The following is a 17,139-nucleotide window of genomic DNA, read 5'->3' on the forward strand; positions in this document are numbered from 1 at the left end:
GCACTTCTTTAATTCTAGCGCTTTCAAGGCAGAAGTAGATGGACCTTTGTGCTTTCAATGTCAGGCTGGTCTACATACTGAGTTCCAAGCCAAGGAGGAAAATAGTGAGAGCCTTTCTCAGAATAAATGAATGAATGAATGAATAATTTAATTATTGCAAAGAACATGTATATATGCTAAGAATCAATTTTATTACTGTTTACAAGATTATGTCACCTAGATTTCACTCACATATACAACTTACCCCTGATTAAAATGCCAAGGAAATCAAATAAAAGAAATGAGTCATGCTGACTCCATCAACCATTAAATGAAGAAGCTATATCTAACACATTCTAACTAGTCACAGCAAGAGTAAAGATCAGGGAGCTGGAGAGATGGCTCAGAGGTTAAAGAGCACCGACTGCTCTTCCAGAGGTCCTGAGTTCACTTCCCAGCACCCACATGGTGGCTCACAACCATCTGTAATGAGGTCTGGCACCCTCTTCTGTATACATAATAAATAAAAAAGTAAAGATCAAAGGGAAACAGGGGAATACAAAGATGACAAGTTTGTGAATGAATGCTGCTCTATTCCCACTTCTATTAGAACACCAGCTGATGAAACAGAAAGTGCCCTTTCTAAGGAATTAGGAAACATGTACTTGAGGATTTCCAAAGTTATACTCACGCATCATAATCTTGAATTACCAATCCCACAGACCAGATGGCAGTCAGATACTCATTAACACCATTAGGACTGATGTAATGCAGGGAATCTGAAGAACTGGGGTCACCATTGGAGCCAGTGAAGTCCACTCCCACCTGCCAAGACAGCAGTTCTTACTAAAGAGAAGGCAGGGCTGCCTGAGCTCCAGGTTCAAGAAAACTTAGAGACAAGTTCCCAAATCATCCCAGAACCTCTACTGCCAACTCCCAACAAATGCTCAGGACATTTCCACAAACAACTGAACAGGCCTCAGCATGAAAACAACCTGTACTTCTTTTTCTAGATGAAGAATCATGAATCACTGCATGTAATGACCGTTATTTAGGGGCTGTTTTTGCATGTTTGTTCTCTATTCCTTAAATTACTGCAGGGTAACCACTGGTTTGTGCATATCTGCTTTCTCTAAAGAGGGAGAGATTATTCATCAACTCATCAACTAAGTAAAAACCTCCATGATGAACCTAGATGGTCCACGAGGAAATTATGTTAAACAGACTGTATAAATTTCATAACAAGGCAGCTTGGCAGTAGGAGAATGCTGCAAAATGGAGTGGGGTGGGGGTGGGAGGGTGGAGGCAACATCTAACAGCCTATGCTAGAAAACTCAGTACTACTTACAGTAAAGTTCAGCTGGCACCCTCCCATGATGTAGTCAAGAAATGTGCACTCTACAGTAATCTAAAAACAAAAACACATGTATGTTAAAGCCGAACTCAGTCAGCGGTGGTGCACACCTTTAATTCCAGCACTTGAGAGGCAAAAGTAGTCAAATCTCTGAGTTCGAGGCCAGCCTGGGTTACACTGAGAAACCCTGTCTTGATAAACCAAACAAAAATAACCAGAACTCTCCAAGTACACAAGAGAAACAAAAGGCTCCTTGGTATATGCATTTCAGAATTTGTAAGCTGACCAGGACACAACGTAAATACATGAAATTCACTTCACATTTGAGCATACAGAACTCCTCCCCGAAATGTCAGGACTTATAAAGACTTTGCTGCAGCTTAAGCACAGCAGTATTAAGGTAAAATATCAGGGAGAGGGTTCATGTCAGGTCCCTTCTGAGAATTCACAGGCTGTTAGTGACTGCTGATGGAGAGACATCTTCTTCAGGTATCACCACTGGTATGCTACTCATGCTCCTGTAAACAACCCTAATTAAACTGATGAGTAACACACACACACACACACACACACACACACACACACACACACACACACACACGGGGGTGGGGGAGAGGGAGAGAAGGGGGGCATGAAAGTAAAAGGAGACTAGTTGGGAAGAGGAAGGACAAGAGAGGGTAATGGGGGAAGGTAAATATGAGCAAAATGCATTACATACATGTATGAGAATGTCATAACAAAATCCACCATGGTCAACTAATGTATGCAAATAAGAACATAAAAAGACATCACAATATGACTAAAATAAAAAAGATTAGAATATCAATGGCAAAAGAGGTGATGTAGTCACTGTAAGTTTTATGTAGTAAGTCTAATATACTGCCAGTTTTAAAAGCATCCAGTAATAAAGCTTTAAAGGAATAACAAAAACAAAACATGCTTTCAGTGTGGAAAAACTTGGCCTTTCCCCACCATTTATATAACATCTTATGATGAAATTATACCCAGGAAGATGTACTTGGTTATTTCCAACCTCACATTTCCTCAGACAGAAGAAAACTTTATCATTCTTTATCCTTTGCTAGTAAGTTGCCAATGGGCTCAGTGTTGAAGAGCTCCTGCTGTTCTTGCAGAGAACACAGACAGGTTCTCAGCACCCGCATGGAGACTCACAACTATCTTATAATTCCAGATCCAGAACACCTAACACCTTCTCCTGGCCTCCACAGATCACTGCACACATGTGCATGTATCTCACACATAGTATACATACCTACATGCAGGCAAAACACTCATATACATTATATATATATATATACACACACATATACATATATACATTAAATATATATACATATATCTATATTAAAAGTTGTCAAACCTTGGAAGCAGAGTTACTTGAAAGTTTTTATACTTTCAAATCCTGTTCTTTCCCTCAAGATGACCACATGCTCATGTGATTTCCACCTGCTTAGAGTCAATATTTGTTTGATATAAAACCACACTGATACAAGAAGTCAGAAAGTGAACTCATTACAAGTGGCTAAGGACTACTGACCTCACAGTGCTTTACACTGATAACACCTGAATTCTTATAGCTTTTTTTCTTTTGTCTCTTTTTTTCATTTATGCATTCATATTCAACCTATGGAAGGAGAAAATGAAATGGTAAAATGTTTTCAAGCAATAGCCAAATTACTAAAATGAATTTCAATGAACCTTTTCCCTTAAAATCAAATCTTAAAAGAAAAAGAAAAAAGAAAGTAAATGTTAATCTTTTGAACAACACAAAACAAAAAAAAAATCCTAAGGAAAGAAAATGGACAGAATAAACAAAAATACATGAAATCCAATCCTGTTGCCACAAGAAATTACACTTTAATATAAATATAAACTTGACAAGAATGGCAGTCTTGTGTGCATGAATCTTGAGCTTAAGATATTTCCTTACCAAAAGATACACTCCTCACAGCCTGTGCTGGGCTTCTGTTGTCTGTGGAAGTGTAACAGGACCCCAGACCTTGGCACAACTGACTCCTTGATGGAAGTACCATTCAGGCCATATGGCTTATTAGCAAGCAGACAGCACCACCCGCCAAAACTAAAACAAAGACCTAATCCATCAAAATCCATAGTTCTGGGAATGTCTCTAAATGTACTAACCTTGCTTTTTGGCTCCTGTAGTTCTGCTTCTGGCTAACTGTTCTTGTTAACTGAAGTATGTCAACCCTGAACATGGTGTTTATGCTTTCTCACTGAGAAAGGCTCAGAGCCACACCGGGATTTTAACAAAGACTTCCTATTGGTTTAAACCCATGTCTGAGCAGTTTACCTGGTAGATATCCCACAATGAAAACCTTTCCAAGCTTCAGAATCAATGACTATTCCATGGTTTACTTGTACATCAATGATTCTTGGGCTTACCCCTAATTATCAGTAGTTCAGACTCTGTAGGGAGGTGTGAAGTCCTTCCATGTAAATAACAGGATATCTGCCCTGCTTAGCCAGCCATGGGGGACTCATACCTACCACTGAAGGTGATTGTGCTCTGTCTTCCCTATGCAGGCAGAGCATGGTTTCAACCAGCACTGAACTATGATGTTTTCCCTTCCAAGATAAAGGAGGAAAGTCTACTTCCACTCCTAGAGATGACACTGTAATGGTCTCTGCTCTCTTTCCTATAGTTTGGAGTCCTCACTTAGTGCTGGTCACCATTGCATTGTCTCCACGTAGTAAGACACATACCTCATGTATGAATTATGGATGACTATTAAACAAAAGATTTTAGAGCTTAATGCAATATAGAATAAAAACATGATAAACTAATTGCTAAGCCAAAGAAAAACATAAAATAATAAACAGGTAAACTATAATGTTTATATAACTGCAAAGGTGTAACTTACAGGTGAGTTTCTGGAGGCTTCTTTGAGTTTTGTCATGGTGGTTTGAAATGTTCCAATAAGATCATGTGATCCATCATTGTCATAATCATAACACTCTACCTGGAATTAAATATAATAAAAATATACAAAAATCGGTACAATTTTATTAAAAAGTATTGGCTGACATTTTAATTAAAGTAAGGGAAACACCCTTAATATTAGTGTCAAATTGGAGGAACAGGAACTAACTATCTAGAGAAACGATGCTGAAGTATGTTTAAACCAGAACTATCCAGAGAACAGGACCTAGACCACAAAAGATGAAAGCCCAAATATGGACTGCATTTCACACAGGAAGCAGTTCCCAGCTCCTCTGCCACGCTCGCTGTAGATGCTGAGAGAAGATTAAGTGCAATTATGTCTAGTCTTTCATTTGCTTTACTTAATTATCACTATACAGGAGGTAGAAGCAAGTATCCAGCAGCTAAAAATGACACAATAAGTCCTAGATAATTTAGAGTTCCAAGAAACATTTCTGATCAGCTGCAACCCAAGGAATATGGGCTTGTAATTACAAGTTCGACATGAGAGTCAGATTTGGTCTGAAGATTGGAAATCTTACAACATGAAGGAAAACTCCAGGGTGAGAAGAGTTAGATACTCAAGTTTCCACACTAGGTCACACTTACTGTTCCCATGGAAGAAGGAAGAAATGTAGAGTTCTAGAGTTCTAGCCTTAGATCTGAATCTTATTAAATGCACACTACTTCTCCTTCCATCTACCCTTCTCTCCTTGCCTGTCTCAGAAAAAAAAAAAAAAAAAAAAGGGAAAAAGAAAACATTTATTTGCTCTTAGTAGGGTTTTTGTTAGTTTGTTTTGTGTGTGTATGTATGTGTTAACTGGCAGATGGAAGAAAAAGTAAACCTTTTTTAGAAGTTTTTTTTTTTTTTTTAGAAGAAAAAGAATGCTACAACTTTCCTGTTGTAGATTATTATTTTAATGTTACATTTGTTTATGCTGTGGAACATTTGCAAAGATGTGTTGCATTCTTTTTTGTTGCATTTGACTAACTCTATGAAGCTGTCTTAGTTTGCCTGTCTAAAACACCTGATACTCTAATAAAGAGCTGAATGGCCAACAGAGAGGTAGGAGAAAGGATAGGCGGAACTGGCAGGCAGAGAGAATAAATAGAAGGAGAAATCCAGGAGGAAAAGAAGAGCAAGAGGGATCAAGGAGGAGGACATCAGGGACCAGCCACCCAGCTACACAGCTAGCCGTGGAGTAAGAATGAAAGTAAGATATACAGAAGTAAGAAAAGGAAAAGGCCCAGAGGCAAATATTAGATGGGCTAATTTAAAGGTAAGAAGAGCTGGCAAGAAATAAGCCAAGCAAAGGCCGGGCATTTATAATTAAGAAAAAGCCTCCATGTGTGATTTATTTAGGAGCTGGGTGGCAGGGCCCCCAAAAGAGCAAAACCAACTAACAACATTTTCTAATGGGAAAATAAGGTGCTGTGTTCAAGGCAAGCTATATTCAGGGAAAGCTAAAAATTGATGACAGGGATGTGAACTTCTAACATGTAATTTCAACACATCAATTCATTTACATGGATATTTAATGTGTACACAGTGCATATTCTCTAGATAGACCCAAGAGTTACACAGAATGGAGATGTTGTTACTATTATTCCCATTTTTCAGAAATGGAACTTGAAGAAATTAAGTGCAAAGCCAATAGATGCATCTTGTGTGGTAAGCAAAAGAGACAAAGTAAAATCTCACACCAAAGACACTTCTGAAGACTGTGCTTCAAAGCAGAAGCTTCTGACCAGAAGAATTTGCATCTGCCTTGGAGAGAGCTCCACAAAGCTTCCAGCCTTCATGAAGCTGTAGTGACCCACCAAGGTACAATGCTTAGGAATCTTACATGCTCATCTGGCAAATGATGGTTTCTTCTCAGTTCTATATACCAACTGCTTTTCATAACTGGATGTCTTAGGGTTTCTATTGCTGTGATTAAATACCCAGGACCAATCAATGTGGGGAGGGAAGGGTTTATTTCACTTTCACTTCCACATCACTGTTGATCATCAAAAGAAGACAGGAACCCGAATAAGGTAGGAACCTGGAGGCAGGAGCTGATGCAGAAGCCACTGAGGAGTACTCCCTACTGGCTTGCTCCCCATGGCTCGCTCAGCCTGTTTTCTTATGGAACCCAGGACCACCTGCCCAGGGGCAGCACCATCCACAATTAGCTGAGCCTACCACATCATTCATCAATCAAGAAAACGCACCACAGCCTTGGCCACAGGTCAGTCTGGCAGGGACATTTTCTCAAGTAAAATTCCTTCCTCCAAAGTGATTCTAGTTTGTGTCAAGTTGACATAAAATTAGCCAGTACACTGGAAGGCTTTCATTCATTACTTGTATTTTCATTATTCTTCAGAAACTCTTAAAATCAATCAATCAATCAACCAATAAAACAGGTACATTCTAGAATTGCAAAGTGCCTCATTTAAGGAAATCCCTTATAGACATTTTTGCCTATGACCAAGTCTGACAGTTTGACTCCTGCCCTACATATTCAACACCCAATTTTGAACCAACAGCTTTTATCTGATTGACACTGTCAAGAGGAAAAAAATAAATAATTGATTTTTTTTCTTAAAGGAAGCAAAGTTTCAAAGCAGAAAACAAACCATCTTAATGACTGAATGAGATCACTTTTAGAAGACATTCTTAAATTATGGCAAAACAAAACTTTACATTTTATATTCCATAGAAAGAACATCAATTTACATGAAAGCCAAATAATGGCTAAAACGTTAAAAAAAAAAAAAAGTTTAGACCAATTAAAGCTTTAAGAAACAGAAAATACATCTTTACCCTCCAAATTCTGATTACTCACTACAGGAAATAAATGGAAAAGGCCCCTCTTGTCCTTTCAAAGGCAGACATAACATCGTCAATGCTTCAAGGAGTATGTATAGAGTTTAAACACCAGTACTATTCACTATTTAAGCAGCAGTATCTGAAGAGCTTTTGAAATTTAAATGTATGCATATATACATAAGAGCATATGTATATATGTAAAAACTGTACACACCACACAAGGCATCCTTACTTTAGGCAAGGTGGCAGCATGCATGATTATTTCTCTTACTCTCTTCATCTTTTAAAAATAACACATGCTAGGATGACAGCACAGTGATGGAGCCACAGAAGACTGACTTTATTCTCTGCTCTGTAATTCTTTACCATACCTTTAAGTAATTTCCAAATAGTAAGTAAACTGCAGATGTGGGACTATTTGATATTGCAAAGAAATACAGAACTAAAGAACAAAAGTGAGTGATGATGTAGAAAACCAAGTGTGGATAACTAAAAACAAAGAGACTTTAAGAATGGAAGACATTTATCAGACAAAGCCGAGAAAATCAGTTTACTTACTATAACAAATTGGCCCTGAAAGCATGCCACTGTGAGCAAAAAATGTTTTAGAAACATGGTTTTATTGTTAATTTGTCAGAAACAATCAAATAGTCAAGGCATAGACTTTTGCCCTCTCTAGATTTGTCTTAAAATTAGAATTTGTAGTTACTTTGATAATATTTATACAATTCATAGTATATTTATATATTTATACCATAACTGTATTTTCACTGCTCTTTGACACACTATATAAATCACACATAACCATAACTTTTTAAATTCTCTATAAAGTAGAGACAACTCATTCTGAAGCTCAGAAATTTTAGTTGCTTTTAATAATAGCTGCATCTCTGCTGCTGTTTTATCTGTTACAATGTTTTCACTTTCAATATTCTATCTTTACTCTCTTGTACAGTAGATATTACTATCTACCTTATTAGCAAGGAGATTAGGTGACTTGTTTAACATCCTTTATCTGGTTAAAGAGCTAAATCAAAATGTAAGCTACGGTCTGACTCCATGCTGTTATGTTATGTTATGTTATGTTATGTTATGTTATGTTATGTTATGTTTTGTTTTGTTATGTTATGTTATGTTATGTTATGTTATGTTATGTTATGTTTTGTTTTGTTATGTTATGTTATGTTATGCTGTTTCCTATCATCTTTCCCATTTTTACTGTATTAATTACAAGAAGAAACACCAACACCACCTTCATCTGTTGAGGTGTAAAGGGAAGAAAGCTTTCTATAAGGACTTGTGGTAAGCCAGACAGCTCAGTCAGGAGAACCTGAATTTGGTCCCCAGACAGAACTCAACCTATGAAAAGGAGGACGTGTTGGTGTTTTAAGTTTGTGTGTGTTCAACCGGCTGGTTGTTTGGGTTTTGTTTTGTTTGGTAAATACCTATGAATAAAAACATTTAAAATAACTGTAATCTGCTTTTCCTTGGCCCTACAATACCTCCACTGTTTTTCTGCATAAGGACAGGAAGGCTGTGATTTCTCAGAATAACTAACACCTGCTTTTCTTTTCAAAGGATACACTACAGGCAAAGAATGTAGTCGATGCTTCATATTTGCTGAGCAAAAGTATCTCATTAAAAAGAAGACATATTTAAACTGAATGTATTATTTTTTAAAAGTTTAAAATGAAACTTTTATGCTGTACCCTTAAGCATTAAGTCACTATATTAGATAACAACAACATACTCAAATACCTATGCCTGTAATGTCATTTATTTAAAAAATGCTATCTTACATATTATTTTAGAAAGTAGGTAAAATGTATTCATCTGTAGGAGTTGTATACCATGTCTAAGTTGTTATAGTGTGCCTTGAGGTTTTGACTTTATAATGCTGTAAAGGTAACACCATTTAGTAGACACTGCATGGGTTTTGAATTCTAATCTTCCCTGTGCTAGCAACATGTGATGATTCTCTTGTAATGCTGGGCAGTGGCAGCAAGCCAAACCTGCCAATCAGCCACAGGATCACCATGGTAAATACCAACACTTAACAGTGTACTGGGTTGCTGTAATTTGGTAAGTTAGGTATATTAAATGCATTTTAAATATCATTTCTTCCCTCCTGTACTCCTTTTTCTTCCCTTTTCTTTCTCCCTGTCTCTCCCCTCAAATAAACAGGCCCTCAAGATCACTAAGTAATGCTCTAACCAAACTACACTTCTAGCCTAACTTATGAGGATTTCGATTTATGATGAGTTTATCAGGATTTAATCCCATAGCAAACTATAGAGTATCTGAGTAGTAATTGCAAATTACCTTAATGGTTTTGTCCATATCTCCATAGCACAGAGAGTTAAGAGAGATTTTAAAAGGCTTCCACACAGGATTCAGGTTGTTTTTTATGACCTGTAAAGAATAAAGGATCTATTAGAACACATCAGTATCTTTCTCTTGCCTTTCCTGGGTTCTTGCTACATTCTTACCATTTATCCCTCATCGTATCACTCAATTAATTCCAAGAAAAATTAGTAAGATAATATTTTATGATTATTATGTGGCAAGTATAATAAATTGTCCAATTGTAGTACATTCTGAGTAAAGAAGAAAGGTGCTTGGGAAATATATGTACCTAATAATAATGTATACTTAGAAATGGTAGCATGTGGGTTTTTTTAAAACCAGGCATTTCACCATAGTCCTAGAGGATTAAAAAATAGAGCAGGATAAGAATGAACCTTGTGAGGTTAAGAGCACTGACTGCTCTTCCAGAGGTCCTGAGTTCAATTCCCAGCACCCACATGGTGGCTCACAACCATCTGTAATGAGATCTAGCGCCCTCTTTCTGCATACAGAATAAATAAATCTTAAAAAAAGAAAAAAAAGGAATGAACCTTGTGGGTCCTGGGAAAAATAGTTCAGCACTGACTGCTCTTCCAGAGGACCCAGGTTTGATTCCCAGTACCTACATGGTGGTTCTCAACCATCTGTAACTCCTATTCTAAGGCATCCAGTATCTTCTTCCGACCTCAATGGTCACTGCATGCACACATGCAAGTACAACACCCATATACATTTCAAAAATTAAAAATATAAATCTTTCTGTGTTGAACATGAATTGGAAAATAAAATCTAAGTTGTGAATTTTTAAGTTTCAATATTACATAGACATATAGTATCTTTCTTATTATGACCATTGAAAAAGACTGCAAGCTATGATATCCTCATATGAATTAACACATCTAGCACTCAGATCTTGACATCTATTTTATATGGTAAGAACTGGCCCCTTCTAACTCTGAAACAGAACAGCAACAACAACAACAACAACAACAAAACATATTCTATCAGTGCTGACAAAACCCCAGGATCCATTTGAAGATGCACCCCCCCATCAAATCTGGGTTTAAGCAGTACAAATATTAATTTATGATGGCAGTTTGTGAGTTTACAATGATAAATAATCCATTCTACTCTCAATAAGTCAAGCTGTTCTATGACATGAAAGTATAGGCAGGTAAAAATAAGCTTGTAAGTGGAAATTGGGAGCTTAATAGAAAAATATAAAACATGAGCCTTCCCTTGAACCTAGACAAAACACAATCTACAGAAAATATGCTTTACTCTGAGGACATCTGAGCATGGATGGCACTCAGAACGGCATTAGTAAATCAATGGTAATTTGCTTAGGTAGAGGGATATATAGCGTTTCCTTATTCTTTTGAGAGACGGTCTCACTATGTGGGTCTGGCTGGCCTAGAACTTAATTTGCAGATAAAGCTGGTTCGTAGAGATCTGTCTGCCTCCAGAGTACTGAGATTAAAGGTGTGTATCCCCCACTCCTGGTAGTCTTTACTCCTGAAAGTGCCTGATACAACACTGAAAGGGAATCTAGATGCTTGCAGTTTACATCAGGATGGTTTTCCAAAAGAAAAATAAATTATCTGCATAAGTGCGTGCGTGCGTGCGTGCGTGCATGCGTGTGTGTGTGTGTGCATGTAGTATGTCTTTTTTTAAGAGAAAAGAGTAAGCAAATGAGCATGTTGACATGTCTCTGGCTGCATATAAACCTGAATGAAAATGACTATTTTCTGTGAGTTCGAGGCCAACCTGTTGTACACAGTAAGTTCCAGGACAGGCAAGGTTATGTGGAAAGACATATGTTATGTTCCAAAAACAACAACAATAACAAATATATATTGGTTAATTCTTATTATAATGCCAAATAAAATGATGATTCTCCTTTTAGATTCAAGTACTTACCTCTGTTCGGTGAACCATCAGCCAGTGGCCATCTGATGTCTGCTTGTGAAACTCCAAGTATGGATCTGACTTTCCAAACAAATCCTACATTTAAACAAATAGTTTTCACTTTCTTATGAAACCCTGTGTGAACATACCTTATACATGATACGCGCGCACACACATGCACACGCATATGCATATATACATATATATGTTTATATAACCACACAGGTCCAACTCCATAGTACAGATATACCAGTTGCAAGCATCCATCCCATCACCTCTAACATTAATTTAGAAATGTGCAGAAGTATACTAGGGAGGAATAGTAAGACATTTGTGATGAGTAATCCTGTGTATCAAACGCACGGCACTTTAAAATGCACTGATAAAATGTGTGCTGGCTTAATGTCAGCATTTTAAGTTTCCATTCATACAATATTAAATACATAAATGATATCCTAAACATTAGCCTCATTAACTCTATGACAGACAGGGCTGTCAGCCATGGAAAGGGAGAAGGAAAGGCTTTAATAACTTTCCCAAGGCCACGTACCTTATTAACTGATAAATTTGGGCTTTAACTTTGTATCTCTTCCTTCCATATCTGACTCCCTTTCACCAATTCTAAACATATTTTTTTCTTCACACAAAGGAGCAGAGGTAGATACATAGTATATAATAGAAATCAAAAATACAAACTGTATCCCCTATACCCTCTGTACCTCACCACATAATAAAGTTGGTTAATGCATTTAGACTGCCTCATTTTTAGGCCCCACTCTCCCAGGTTCATGCTGCCAATAGAGCAGAAAACAGTATGTACCTACTAAACTAGATCTAGTTAAAGGCTGGGAGTGGATACTATAAATACAAACCCAAACACAATTATGTAAATATAGAGAGAATATGTACAAACATGTACATGTATGTGTGAACACATATAGGCATAGGTATGTACACATATGTATAAGTATGTGAACGTCTATGTGTATATGTGCACATACACCTATGTAAAATCTTAGGTTTTCATGAAATCAAAGTCACATATATAAACATTTCAAAATAATACTTACAGGAAAATAGCAAGAACAGAAAGAGAGAAGCTAAATCTCTTGGATAGACTTTGTTTTACAGATTTAGGTTGGAAGCCACAGGCCTTGTTTCTTTAGAGGCAGGTGTTCACTATGAAGCCTGGGGCCTCACACTTGCAGTGTGCCTACCTGCTTCCTGAATGCCAAGTCTACAAGTGTAGCCACCACAGCTGGCTAAGTTAGAGTGCAATGATCGTGCCTCCTTGTGTGTGGTGACGAAGTGAACTGGAGCTGCACAGACTCGGCAAGCATACACCCAATGTGTGCTCAGACCTATAATCTCAGCACTTGGGAGGCAGAGGCAGGAAGACTGACTGTCATGAGTTTGAGGTTAAAAAAAGAAAAAATTAGGAAGAAATATTTAAAAACCAGTGGGGGGAGCTGGAGACAAGGATGACTCAGCAGTTAAAACACTTGCTGTGCAGCCATGGACCAGAGTTAGGATCCCAGCATACACATAGCAAGTCAGGCATCTCACAGACATCTGTAACTCGAGATCTGAGGGATCCAGTGCTTCTGTGCACCCAACCACATGTGCACAGGCACATAAATTCACATATACTCATAAAATTAATCTCTAAAAAAGGTATTTTCTCAACATCTGTATACTACAAGGGCCTAGAACCAAACCACAGGTGACAGCAGCAGCAAATGGGAAGACCTCTATGCCAGTGTAGCCCAAATACACAACCATGCCCCTTTTAATGTACCAGTCTGGGGCAGAAATGACATAAAATTAACTTGGAACATCATGTCATCTGACAGAAAAAGAACAAGGAGACTATCTATAGATTCCTGTTTGTACCAAATGGTCTCAAACCTGAGGCTGAGACCGGGATAACTTGACTATCAGCCAAAATTCACTTGTTGTAGTTAGCAATTATTAATGTTTAAATCCATGAGTTTATAGTTATTTAAAGAATAAAATTAAACAACAAAAAATACTTAGTAGTCTGAAGGATGCTAGGGAACCAACTTATTCAGGAAAAAAAAACAAACATGTTTACAAAGGGTATTAAATGTTTTGTCTTTCCTGTATAGAACATACTTCAATGATAAATAATCAACAGATAAATATTGGGGTTAGATAGATGGTTTAGCACTTAAGAGTACTTGTTACTCTTGCAGAGTTCTCAGGTTCACCAGCACCCACAAAGTGACTTACAACCATGTATAACTCCAGTTCCTAGGGATCTGAACATCTCTTCAGGATTCATGCACATACACATAGTCAAAAGACACACACATAAAATAAGTCTAATAACACACCCCAAGAGGAGACAGAGACAGAGAGAGACAGAGACAGAGACAGAGACAGAGAGAGAGAGAGAGAGAGAGAGAGAGAGAGAGAGAGGGGTTTAGTCTTGGGAAATGTCTCTCTATGGAAATGAAACTCTAGGAGAGTAAGAATATCACTGTTTCATAGACCTGGAAGACAGTATATGCAGATAGCTAGCTAGCATCAATAGTCATTAAAATCACCAAAAATATATAACTGAATATTAAGCCCCTGGTGGAGTTACACACCACAACTGATGAAATGGTCTTACCAACAATTCAAAATACCATCAGATAAGCTTACTGAAATCAGGAAACAGAGAATAAAGCATGAGAAACGATGCCACAGGGATTTGGTTAGCCATATGCTGAATGTCCACACTTCTACAGGACAAAGGAATCTTTTTCTAACTATAGTGATAGACGAATGGATGAGTGGACTGTGGTGGTGAAGGAAGGAGTAAGGGATAGATGGCAAGAAAAGAAAGACACAACAAAGAATTTACAGATCAAAAATTATCTTGAGGTATTTTAAATAATCACACTTTAAAGGGTCTTTAGAAACATATCAAAATATTTGTGCTCAAGATGGCATGGTGCCTGAAAAGAGGAAAAGTGGATAAAAACAACAAAATTCACCATGAATCACAACTGTTAAAGGTGGGTAAGAGAACATGGTATTTGTTGGATTTTGTTTTGTTTTGTTTTTTCAAGACAGGGTTTCTCTGTGCAACAGCCCTGGCTGTCCTGGAACTCGCTCTGTAGACCAGGCTGGCCTCAAACTCACAAAGATCTGCCTGCCTCTGCCTCCGGGTACAGGGATTAAAGGTGTACATCACCACACATGGCAATATGGTATTTTTAAAAATGCTATTCTATTAACGTTATATGTTAATTTTTAAAGCCCCTGGAAACTAGTCTTAAGATACTTTCACTGGGCGGTGGTGGTGCACGCCTATAATCCCAGCACTCAGGAGGCAGAGCCAGATGGATCTCTGTGAGTTCGAGGCCATCCTGGTCTACAGAGCTAGTCCAGGACAGACTCCAAAGCTACACAGAGAAACCCTGTCTCAAAAAAACAAAAAAAAAAAAACCAAAAAACTTTCAAATTAAGTTCTAAGATAAACAAAAATGGTGAAGAACACTGTATACTATTGTGTATTCAATACTGAAATGCAAACGGATTAACTGATTTATAATTAATAAGCCACAGGTATTTTGCTTCCCTCCCCCCCAAAGGTTATTAACATACTTTCTGGAACTTTCCTGTAACATTAATGCTTATATTCCTTTAATTGCACCTTCATGAAAAAGCTGAAGGGAACTAGGTGCTATTTAAGTAGATGGGGGGGAGAAAGGAGGAAGGGGAGGGAGGTAAAGGAGAATGCTGTGCTCAGATGAACAACAGTTCATAGAAAAAACTGGTACTGTGCTTGTGAAATACCCAAAACCTACCTACCTTATTATCCAGTTTTCTGGCTTCCATTTCAAACAAGACCACTCTGTTATCCTTGATTTCTTCTGCTGAAATCTACAAGGAGATAAGGTAAGTGAAAGGAAATGAAGTAATTATAATTTAAGGACTTTCTTATAATTGTACTTGCAGCAGAGGGGATTGAATCCAGATCGCAGCACAAGTCAGGTAAGCATCTTACCAATTGATAAAAGTCTCTGTAAATGTGCTTCCTGAGCAAGCTGTTTCAGGTGTGCGCAGCAGGGGTGAGGTATGCAGATCTTACTATACCATGTATTTGTAAACACACTTTCACTGTGGATTTGGTCAAGAATGTTCAAGAGTAAAAATAATGACCAGAAGAAAAAAAAAAAGCGGTTCTCTAAATATTCCTACCCCATAGAAAAATCAAAGTACCAGAAGACTGAAGGATATCCCTTATACAAAACCAGCTAAAATTCTGCACACATCGCCATGAGGGAAGAATAACTAAATCTTACATAGAGAACTGTAAACTGGAATATGAGGCCAGCGCTTTTCAGCCAGTGTAACTGGAAGACTCATTGTACCCTAAGTCAAACCCCAGGCTATCTCAACTATCTTTGCTTTTAGCCTCCCCTATAGCAAAGGCTCAACAACAGAAAAAAGAAAAGGTTAAGGCTCAGAACTGCTCCTCTCAGTTGAAATCCTTAGTAAAAGGCAAAAGACTTATGTGATTTGAAGTGAAGCCAGTGTCTTAACTATTGACAAAGTTCTCTGTAGCATGAAAGTCAACCCTCCCAACAGTCTAAATATTCTTTTGTTTCTGGAAATCTAAGATAGAGACAAAGAGCTGCTGAGAAAAATATGCGTGACAATTATAATTACCAGGCTTCCAAGTCACAGAAAACTAGTTAGAACACTATCATTGCAGATGGAAACACTACAAGATAAGGTATTCAAAAGCTTGTTATCTGATAACTGGAAATCTAAAATACAGTAAAGCATATACATGCACTTGGTCAGAGCTAGTAATGAGCAATGCAAAACCTAGATATGAGGACATGTAGCAGAAGCGATAACAAGAAGCCACAGGAAAGCGTTTCTTGAGCTTTTTGTTTCGTTTTGTTGTTATTTGTTTTATATTTTTAAGACAGAGCCTCACTATGTTGCTCTGGCTAATCAAGAACTCAATGCAGGCATAGACCAGGATGACCTTGAATTTTGGGGGATTCTATTGCATCGGACTTCTGACTATTAGGATAACAGGGATGTACCACCATGCCTAGCTAAGAGTTTATAAGTTCGATGGCCACTTTATAATACCCATTTAGAATAAAATCCATCGTAGGAAGTTTGTGTCATGGTAAGAGGACCATGTTTCCTTTGCAGAGAGCCCAACTGATTCATTTAGTTTACTAATCCTTTCTTCTCTAACGTATGAACAGACACATTCATGGAAGAGGTGCACCTCACCTTGATGGACAACTTAAAAAAACTGAAAGAAGGAATTCCTACAATTCATTTTTTTCTCTTCTGTTAGCAAGAGAGTTTCCATTTCTGATGACTATTAGGCCAGGGTGAATGGAATGCAATGTTCAAGATCAATGGATCAGGCATGGCTATAGATTATTTGCTTGTTACAAACCATCTTATTAGACTTAATAGACTATCTCTTGAAGCAAAAGTTTATATTATCTTTACCGTAATACTCCCTTTGCCTGCAGGTCTGCCATTTCTGAGCACCAGTGGTCGAGTTAATTTCTTACTGGAAACAATCTGTCAAAAGCAGAAAGTAATATTGCATCATGTGAGCTGCTGAACTGCATACTTAAAAAAGAGAAGTTGAATATAAAGTTCATTTAAAGTCATTAGAAAGAGTGACATTAAAACCACACCCTTTAAAGACATTGAAAACACATCTGCCCATTGAAAACCCATTTGAAAAGATTTCAAAGAACTTCACTCTGGCAGCTATTA

General features: G+C 37.6%; 1 protein-coding gene and 1 non-coding gene across 3 annotated transcripts in view; both read right to left on the reverse strand.

Annotated features, from left to right (window-relative positions):
• Cpne3 (copine 3) overlaps positions 1-17,139 on the reverse strand; it is a 49,726-nt gene that overhangs the window by 15,423 nt on the left and 17,164 nt on the right. For both annotated transcript variants that reach the window (XM_036179555.1, XM_036179556.1), the window contains exons 4-11: positions 16,864-16,938; positions 15,187-15,258; positions 11,374-11,457; positions 9,430-9,519; positions 4,237-4,335; positions 2,892-2,978; positions 1,328-1,387; positions 671-804 (exon numbers count right to left, since the gene is read on the reverse strand). In XM_036179555.1, coding sequence (XP_036035448.1) covers positions 671-804; positions 1,328-1,387; positions 2,892-2,978; positions 4,237-4,335; positions 9,430-9,519; positions 11,374-11,457; positions 15,187-15,258; positions 16,864-16,938 — 701 coding nt within the window. The remainder of the gene's footprint in view (positions 1-670; positions 805-1,327; positions 1,388-2,891; positions 2,979-4,236; positions 4,336-9,429; positions 9,520-11,373; positions 11,458-15,186; positions 15,259-16,863; positions 16,939-17,139) is intronic.
• On the reverse strand, positions 15,799-15,917 carry LOC118578910. Its single transcript, XR_004944301.1, has one exon. It is a non-coding gene; the product is annotated as a U5 spliceosomal RNA (small nuclear RNA).

This window comes from Onychomys torridus, chromosome 2 (genome assembly GCF_903995425.1).
Source record: "Onychomys torridus chromosome 2, mOncTor1.1, whole genome shotgun sequence".
Lineage (NCBI taxonomy): Eukaryota > Metazoa > Chordata > Mammalia > Rodentia > Cricetidae > Onychomys > Onychomys torridus.